This window comes from Acanthisitta chloris, unplaced genomic scaffold (genome assembly GCF_000695815.1).
Source record: "Acanthisitta chloris isolate BGI_N310 unplaced genomic scaffold, ASM69581v1 scaffold26565, whole genome shotgun sequence".
Taxonomy (NCBI): domain Eukaryota; kingdom Metazoa; phylum Chordata; class Aves; order Passeriformes; family Acanthisittidae; genus Acanthisitta; species Acanthisitta chloris.
Genome location: NW_008673524.1, coordinates 1 through 9,562, shown reverse-complemented (window position 1 = coordinate 9,562; position 9,562 = coordinate 1). Strand labels below are relative to the sequence as shown.

Genomic DNA, 9,562 nt, shown 5'->3' with positions numbered 1-9,562 from the left:
ATAAAGACCTGACAAGGCTATAACACCAGTTCCTAGTACCTTCCAATTTGGCCCCAGAGGTCCTCTCTTTGTCTTAACTGACTGGAATAATGCAGGGTCTTCATCAGCTTTGTAGTCCTGTAAGACAAAACACCCTGAGAGTCACAAACCCCACCGGATTCAACACCCCACTGCACTGAGCCTCTGCTCTGCCCATGACTCCCAAACCAGCTCCCTGAGTGCTCTGGAGCAGGATGGGTGGAGCTCAGGATGACTCAGTGGCCCCATCACACCTGCTCACTCCCCGTGTCCCATGACAGCTCTCCAGGGCTGCTCTGTGCCCTCAGCCCTGTCCTGCTGGGGCTGTAGCCCCCCAAGGGGAGGGAGGAGAGAACAGTGCCTCAGAAACCAGAGGGCACTGCTGGGCAGGCAGAGCAGCAGGGAAGGAGGCAGAAGTGACTCCCTTGCACAGGCAGACACTGAGATCCCAGCCTGAGCCAGGGGTAGTGCTCCTGGAAAATCCAGGAGGTTCTCTCAGAGGAATCTGATTCTACATACAGGAAAATCCTCATCCCAGTTTTCACCCATGGTTCCCAGTTCTTCTAACCTACCTACACTGTGTATTAAAATAGGCTGAAGAAACCTTTGAACAGATTTCTCCAGCCATTCTGTAATCATGGTATCTAGAAAACATTAGTAGGTATTCAGAAAAATTTCCATATTGAGCACTCAAACATATACTTTAGGAGTTGAGCAAGTATTTCCTAGAAGCAGCCAAGTGAGTCAAGACATTCCAATCACATTGCTAATCAGTGTTCTATGAACTTCCACATGGCAGGAGTTTCCTCCAGCTCTCCCTCTGAACTGAAGCAGTACTTTTATTGCAGAACCCAGCTGAGCTCAGCAGGGCACTGCCACCAGTGGTGCCCACGGGGACAGTCTGAGGCATCACACCAATTCAAAGTCCACTCCATGGCTGTAACTGCAGAAAGACTAACAGCAACATTAGCCACCTGAGTTTTAGCAACCCCTCCAGTGCCTGTGATTTCCCTGCAATAAAGCACACCTCCTTTTCAGACATCCAGAGGAGCAAACCCATTGCAGCACACCCAGCCTGACTCATCCCTGCCAGGGTGAGCAGCTGGCTGTGCCCGAGATCAGCTCCTCCAGGGCCCAGCAGGGAGGAGAGAGCCACAGGGACCACAGGGAGGGCCACCAGCTCATCTCATGAGTTATTCCCACATACTGCTCAGGCTCTGCATGCCCTGGAGGCTCAATGGGACCCTTGGGTGGCAAAAGAGGAATTTTCTTTACATATAAACCACTTTTAAGAAATCTGTGCAGAATGTTTCTACAGAAACACACTGAATGCCTTAAGTTACTGATCCTGTCTTTTAGTGCTTTCACTTGACCACTGGATGGAAGCCACTGAGAAGGATGAAGATACAGTGATGGATAAACAATTTTGCTCTAGGTAACTAACTGCTGGCACAACTATTGCTGCTGTTTTGGGGCCTGGTTTATGCTGTGGAATGGTTTGTCTGGATACCTCAGGGACACCCAAGTCCACATGATATTGTTACCTGTCATCCTACCTCCCACTGCACTGGGACACTGGTAAAAAGCAACTGTGTTCTTGCATTTAGGACCCACAAATAAATAACTACAGCTAGAAACTCTGAGGAAGAAAATGTCATCTAGGAGTAAAATACAGAAGTGAAAACAAAAATGCAAAGAGAATAGATGAGTCATGGCAAAGTTTCCTGTGCCAGAGACAGAGGCTTTGAACCAAGACCTTTCAGAACTCAGTTAACCCAAATCCTGTTAAGGACAGGCAAATCCCTGTACAGACTGAAGCTTAGATGGACAGGAGAGCATTGTAGGGACTGCTCTCCACACATACACCCTACCAGCATGCATGGAAGAAGACTGGAACAGAGCCAAAGTGCAAATAAACAACAGTTCTTTGCAGAGTTTAAGGAAAATATCTGTGCAGCAAGAGCTTAACTCCTGACAACAAGTCCTTCTTAGGAAGAAAACCAGGCAGCTGCTGGAGCAAATATTACAGCTCAACCCCCTGAAGCCCTCTGGAAAACCAGACAGGGAAACATCAGCATAACAAAACAGAGGAGCTACAAACCATTTCAAAGAAACACACAGATATTATTTCACAGGCAGTTTCTGCTCAGATTCTCAATAGAATATGCATGAAGGCAACAATCTATTACTAAGAGTTATTTAGAGAGACTGTGAACCACACACAAAGTAATATCACAACCCACCCAGAACCTGGGAGCTTCTCATTCTCAGCTTTCAGACCTCCTCAGAGGGGCAGCAGCACTCCTGACAGCTCACAGCTCACTAGCAAGAGTGTAAACACTGAAAGCATATACACAGGACAGAGTGATTTTAAGAAACCTTTCTGAACCTAACATGAAGATGGCACAGGTCTGATCTGCAAACCCATGAACAGCACTTCCTGAACACAGAGTGGCATTAGATTGACTAACTAACTAACTAACTAACATAACTAACACAAACTCTGGCTGTTCAACTCAATACTGCACTCACTGGTACTTCAAACAAGAGAATGTACATACTCCTGGTGCTATTTGAGCAGGAAACTCACACAGTCCCTCTGGAAGGAAAGGCCTACCTGCACCTTCCTCCAACAGGATCCACAGCTCTGAGTGCTCCTTCACAGCATAACAGGAGATCAAAATCAGGTTTATCCCAATATGTCACATTCCCAACTCAACACGATTCCACCTCACAGCCCACAGAGTCCCCAGCACTCCTGGACATGTCACTGACACAGAGTGGTGGGTTTGGGTAGGGTTGGCTAAATGGGGTTTAATAAAACATGCCTTGCAGTCATTCCCATCTCCTGAAGAATCTGCAGCTGTCAGGGGAGCCATTCCCCAACATCACCTTTGAAAGGATGCCAAGGTTCAGACAACAGCTCAAGGGCCTGGGTTATCTTATCACACACAGAGCCCAGAGAGGAGCTAAAGGTCTCCAGGAACCAGACCAGAGGGGACAAATGTTTATAAACACCAGGGCAGGGTGAAAAACCCTCAGTTAGGGATGGGAAACAAAAAGGGGGGAGGAAAACACCAGTAAGCTAAAAGTACATCCTACTGATACACTGACAGGCTATTCCATGGGATGTGTCATTGCATGAAGAGTCCAAGTTTCTGGACTAATCACATGGAGCTTTCAGCTGCCAATCACATGATCAGCTTGGTCTGAACTGGGAGGGATCCACCTAATAAACTCACTCGGAATCTTTTAACACTTCCTTACAGAATATGCATTTCCTGTATTCCAGTGTATTTCCTCCAACTGCAGGGACAGGGACAGCACACAGAAATCCCAACTCTTGGGGCATGTAAAGCAAACTGATCTGCACAAAACTGTGGGGTTAGAACTCCCCTTCAAGTCCTATCATGAAGATCCAACTACAACCCAGAACAAGGCATTTAATTTCTTCATTGTACAAAAATAGCTCCAAACCTGATTTCAATTTGTTTTCACTACACTCTCCTCTCCTCCAAATTGTTTCCAAACCCACAGCCTCCTCTGATGTTAATTGAGTGTTCACTTTTGCTTACTCTTTAAAAAGTCTTTCTCCCCTGGGAAGCTGTTTTTATACACAAATCACCTAAAGTGACACAGACTGGATGCTGGAGATGATTAAGAGAGGGCAGGGTCAAATTTCTATCTAAAGAAAGTCACAGATGTCAGCCAAATTATTTCTATACATACTTAAGCGAGCCTGAGTTACCATATGCATGGCATTAGTAACTTCAAGAAATTCACTATTTCTATGTTTATGCTGACTGCAGCCCTGAAACTAAAGCCACTGCTGCACCACAGCAGGGTGGGCAAGGTTCATTCACTGCACAAAGAGGTAAATCCTGAATAGATGAAAACTTATCAGAGTTGCTAATTTTACAAATGCAGTTGTTCTTTCAGTCCTTCTCTCACCTGAGGTTGTATATCTGAGCTGCCTTCCCAGGCAGAACTGTCTGAGAAATGTACAAGTAACACCTTGGAAACACTTACTATTCCTCTTTCCCAGAAAATGGAGCAGACCAAAAAAAAAACCAAACCCTCCCAGACACTTAGAATGATCACTCCCAAATAAGCATCACAGCAAAAAACCCAAGCACATTATTTCAGACATTGCCCCACAGACTCAATTGGAGATTTCTTGATTATCACTGAACAAAAAGACTAAAAAATTGCAGGAAAAGAACCTCCAGACAACAGAGAACATGAGAGGGACAGCAGGTGATGCTTACAACAGAGGACAAGGCACAAAGCCAGAGTATAAATCAGTGCAATTCTGTTACTTGGATGTAGCTGAACTTTCAAACCCCAGAACATTAAGGTCCTTTACCTAAGCTTGAAAGAGATATCAGCATAAACAGAAATTCTCTCCTCGAGTCCTAAGAAGCAAAGAGAGAAAACAAAGGCCAGAAACTGCAAATGTTCACAAGAGAAGAGAATTTCCTGATGTCTGTGGAAGGGGCAAACAGTGAACAGCAGGGCTCAGGGTCACCAGAGCCTGCCACGAGCCTGAGCACAGAGCCAGGCTCTGGTCAATGCAGAACTGAGTTTCTGGGAGATGAAAACTTGAATCGCGTGGTGAATCTCAAGTATTCCTACGCAAGGATGGGCTATACTGTGGGTTTGTATCTGAAAGTATCTGCTCAAATTATCTGCTAAAGTGGAAATGGTGCTAGAAGTTAACGAAGAAACAGAACATAGAAAGATCAGAACAGACTAAAGACTCTGGATGGAACCACTGCACTCACAGTTTTGATACTCTGCAGGTCAAATATACAAAAGGAAAAAGAAAACAGTCCCAGCAGATGTGTAGAAAGCATCAGCAGTCAAACCAAGGAAGTAAGGCAGGCACATAAATGATTCTGTTCAAGACACTTTTCCTCTCTATTGGGTGAAATCCATTGTTTTAGCTTATTCACCATCAGCACCAATGGAATCAGCTGCATCCACACCCCAAGAGCAGAGCATCTACTTACCCCTGGTTCTACTTGAGTTCTATCTGCAATGTCAATATGGACAACTTCAACGCCCTTCCACGTGTTGGGATCTAAATTGTGCACCTGCAAAAAGAGAAAAAGGAATGATTCCCATGCTGGCACCTTACACAGTGTGCACCTTGTGCAGGACATGCATGTGCTATGAGTTTTCCAGGATTCACAACAGCAGAGTTCTCCAAACCTGCCCTTTCTGCCTTTCTCAGAGGGAATCATCTCCACGGTCACAGCTTAATTCACTCACTGACCAATTTTAAACCAGCACAAAGCCTTCACTTCTTGTGCATTCAGGGAGCCTGGATTTAAGATTAAGCTGTATTCATCTGTCACGTTCATTAGCACTAATGAAACTGAGCTCTAATTACAACCAGTACCCATTCCATAATCTGCAGGAGCTTTCTGAGCTGCAAAGAAGCTGCACAAATTCCAAGTGCAAATGTGCAGGTTTCAGTGACCTGAATCATAGAGCTGCCCTGAAGGTGGACCAGTGCAGTGTGTGTGGCCTGAGGAAAGGTCTGAGCATGGAATCTGCTCCACACCTGGGAGCCAGAGCAGGGAACACATCCAGTGCTGCAGCTCACCCAGGCACCGCAGACAGACTGACAACTGCTCCTCTGTGGATGTTTTTAACAGATCAAAATCCTCCTGAAGTGACCTGTGAACCAAACTGATTGTCTGGGGAGGAAAATGGGAGCTTAGCCAGGCAGGACAGTTTACAGAGGCAGCTGCACTGCCTGACTGCAGAGTACACATTGCAGCTCCAATGGCCTGGTGAAACCTGTTGTAAAACCTGTCTTCAAGTAAACTTCTCAGGCTGAGTATCACTAGCATGTCTAAGGTAACAGAACATGAAATAAAAACAGAACTTATGGAAAAGCTATTTAAATACTGGTGTGAGAATCAAACACCTGCTCTGACCTCAACATAAAACCAAAAACCTGCTCTTGTCCTTGCTCAGGTGAGACAGCCTGACCACCCTGCAAGGACTGGAATAACACTCTTCCTGCTTTACTCACTTGTCAGGCTTTGACCTCATGCAGTAATTATCCACCACTAGCAGGCACAGAACACTTTACCTGCACTAACTGTACCACTGCCCCAAGGTTTGGTATCCAACTCACGTTCTCTGTTGTCCCCAGATCTGGTTTATGCCAGGTCTCGATTTTTATGAAGAAGTCATCTTTCATGTATTCATTCTGGAAGAGTTAGAAGCAAAAAGCATGAGTCAGATTACACCTCTGCTCAAAGCTAAGTGGTGTCTATAAACAGGTCACCACTAAGACTTGACTAGCAACAGAGTCTACTTAAATCAGCAGAGACACAGCCCCCTCAGCTACACCCAGACACAGGTACATGATAACTGGTGTCTAAACCTTAAACTGGAGCAATAAGGACTAAATTAAAACCAGTAATGTCTGAGAAATGCAGCTCTAGCTGTGACACCAACAGAAACGACCCTGCCTTACTGCCCTGCTTCCTCAGCCCTGAGGTTCTTCACCTCTGTGTTCATGTTCAAATTACTAACACTGCAGCTGGATGTTGCTGTACAGCAGGGTAACAACCACAGAGGTCTAGTTACCACCAAACTGCATCTAGAGCCTACCACAGGTGTGCACAGGCATCAGCTCAGACTCCTTGTAACCCCTCGTGTCACCTTGTATCAATCTAAGCCCTGTCTGCAAGTGAGCAGATAGAGCAGTTTAACATTTTAAGTTTCCTCAGACAGGTCAACAAAACACATACACAGAGCACTGAAGCCTTAATGATGTCCCTCCCATGCATCTTAAATCAGTAAGAAAATAACAAACCCAACCCCTGAGCTATGCTCACCCATTTAAATTCCCATTGCAGCTGAGGCAGGAATTCCCTTCCCAGCAGTGGCATTTCAGTCAGGTGGGGACTGATCCTATTGCACTGCTCTTCCTGCATTCAAGAGTGCAGAAGCATCTGATTTGGCACTTGCCCTCCCTTTTTAGCTCTCTTACAGCACATTGTGCAGCTGCAATGGTAAGTAAAGATAAAAAAGGACATGCAAAAAACCAGAAATCTCTGACAAATTACAGAGCTTTCTCATTACAGCCATGTGCAGACAAATGAGGTACCAGGGAGATCCATGCCAGGAGCCCTGGCAAGGCACATGTGACAGGCTGGAGCCAGACACTGGAGTGGTAATAACAGCAAAATGTATCTCAGGAAACCCAACCCAGGAGTGGTAGGAAGGTAAATACTCACTGTCACAACTGTCGTTGGGAGCACAAGCAGTGAAAGGGAAAAGGAAACACAAAATGTTGTTAGACACAATTGTTTCTGAAACATCTCACACACAGCAATGCTGCACAGCACACCCAACACTCAGTCTGAGCTGTGCACCACAGCAGAGCTCAGCTGAGCTTCACCTTAGAAGTTCCTTCTGGAACAGCTCCAGCCACCCCACAGAAACACTCACAGACCTGAGGACTCACAGCTAACACACCAAACCCAGCAGTCACTCAGCTCCAACAGACTGTGAGGAGCTAAGTGATTCCCACCCAGGCTGTGTCCCAGCCCTGCAGGGAATCTCTCCTCACTCCCACCCCAGGGACTCTAGGTGCCATGCCCTGGAGCAGCTTTCCTGGCTGGAGGAGTCACCACACACAGCAGGAACATCTGGCACACATCTTCCTCTCCTCTAAACCATTTCAGCCCAAACCCCCACTGAGCAACCACAGCAAAACACAAGGGAGACCTACTTGTTCTACAGTAGGGATAGGCATTCCAGGCCTTCTCGTGGAACACCAGGGAGCCTTCTGGAGCAATCATCCTCACAAACCCAGGGACCTTACTGAGAAAAGCAAACATGGACAGCAATTCAAAATTCTGCCAGCTCATACCCCTCAGTGGTTTCTGCAACAAAGGCACTTTCTTATGTCCTACTCATCTCTGACCCCTCTCCATCCAGAGCAGCCAAGCACAGCTTTTCCAGCTCTTCCACACCAGCAGTGCTCTATCCCACTGTGTTTCACACCTTTTCCCACTCACCAGAGCATTCATGCTTAATTCAGCAAATGACAGAAGGGCAGAGAAACACAAACAGGTATCCCAGAACAGCAAATGCTGGAGGTTGCCCCCACCCTCAGGCATCTCCATACCAGTGACTACAGCAAGGTCAGTGCTTCTCTCACCTCTTTAAGTGGTAGATTTTGTGAGTGTATTGTCCCTTCTCACCATCCTTCTCATAAGGCTCATTTGTTAAGACTTGAATTCCTTCCCCACCTCCTGTTTCATTTTTGCTAGCTTCTGCCACAGAGTACAGCTGCCCAACTTGATACTGAGAAGGGAAGAGAAGGAAAACATCAGCACTGAAGTGAGCCACAACTTTTAATACAAACAAAATCCAGCTGCTTCCAGTGAAAATGTGGTAGTACAAAGTCATCAGAAAAGTAAAAGACACAACAGAAAAGATGTTTAGCAAACCCTGACAACCTCCTGGCAATATCTGCAGCTCACAGGCACCAGGTCTGCACCAGGCTGGGTCACACCAACCCAACACTCTGGTGCACACCTCAGCTCACCCTAAGAGCAAAGTCTGTTTGCTGTTCTTCACTGCATCAAAGAAAGGTAAGTTTGTCGTTCACAGGTTTTGCAGTGATTCATTTGCAGCTCTGAGTCTCCCCAGGTCAGACTTGTAACCAAGATGCCACAGTTCAGGGCCCAGGACAGGCACAAGGCACAGAGCAAGTGTGACATCCCCTCAGGGCACATGGGACACCCCATGATGACTCCCATCCAGAGTGCCAGTTGAACTGCTGCCCTCAGATCTGGGAACACAATTCCCACCTGTGACTTTAGGAAAAAGCCTGGAGTCCCCCAGGGCTGGACCAGGTGGCACTGGGGTGGCTGAGGGCAGCTTGGAGCTGCCTCTGCCTCCCAGGGGTTCCCTGGGCCTGGCTGGGGCTCCCACCCGTGGTCACTCCCTCTGGCACACAGGAGTCTCTGGACCAGGCTGGTCAGATTGAGCACACCAACCCCTTCCCACCCTCCCCAGAGCAAAGCAGGACCAGGACATACCTCCTGCACTGAGCAAGGTAAAACCACTCGGCTGAAAGAGGAAAAGAGCACAGTCAGCAACACGAACCATGAGACTTCACCAGAGGTAACAGACACAGCTGTGACACACTCAGCAGCGAAGGGGCAAAGAGAATTCAAGTTTTCTCTCCAGAAGTGCCATGATGGGAGATTTAGGACACACCACAACACACCCAAGTACAACTCGATGGCAAATATGTCACAAAAGGAAAGACACGGGGTGAAGGGCATTAAGGAGCTGCACAGAGCAGCCAGGAAACGTGGGGCCTGCGCAGCTCTGCCACGAACTTGTGCTGCGCTGCATCTGTGTGAACTTCCGAGCCTGCACCTCCCCTGCAGCACCGCCGGGGCTGCAGCGCTGGCTCCGCAGCGATCCGCGGCCCGAAGGGGGAGGAACGAAGCGGCTGGTGCCTTATGGCAGGACACCCCGCGGGGAGCTGTGCCCGCGG

The 9,562-nt window shown here is 47.3% G+C and overlaps 1 protein-coding gene across 1 annotated transcript in view; it reads right to left on the bottom strand.

Moving 5' to 3' along the window:
• The window catches only part of PITPNB (phosphatidylinositol transfer protein, beta), a gene marked incomplete at its 5' end in the record, with an annotated part of 14,772 nt that extends 5,646 nt beyond the window's left edge, over positions 1 to 9,126 (bottom strand). Inside the window, 7 exons of the mRNA XM_009075006.1 lie at positions 40 to 117; positions 5,031 to 5,114; positions 6,170 to 6,244; positions 7,281 to 7,288; positions 7,778 to 7,869; positions 8,210 to 8,355; positions 9,096 to 9,126. Coding sequence (XP_009073254.1) covers positions 40 to 117; positions 5,031 to 5,114; positions 6,170 to 6,244; positions 7,281 to 7,288; positions 7,778 to 7,869; positions 8,210 to 8,355; positions 9,096 to 9,126 — 514 coding nt within the window. The remainder of the gene's footprint in view (positions 1 to 39; positions 118 to 5,030; positions 5,115 to 6,169; positions 6,245 to 7,280; positions 7,289 to 7,777; positions 7,870 to 8,209; positions 8,356 to 9,095) is intronic.
• Between the last annotated feature and the right edge of the window lie 436 nt (positions 9,127 to 9,562).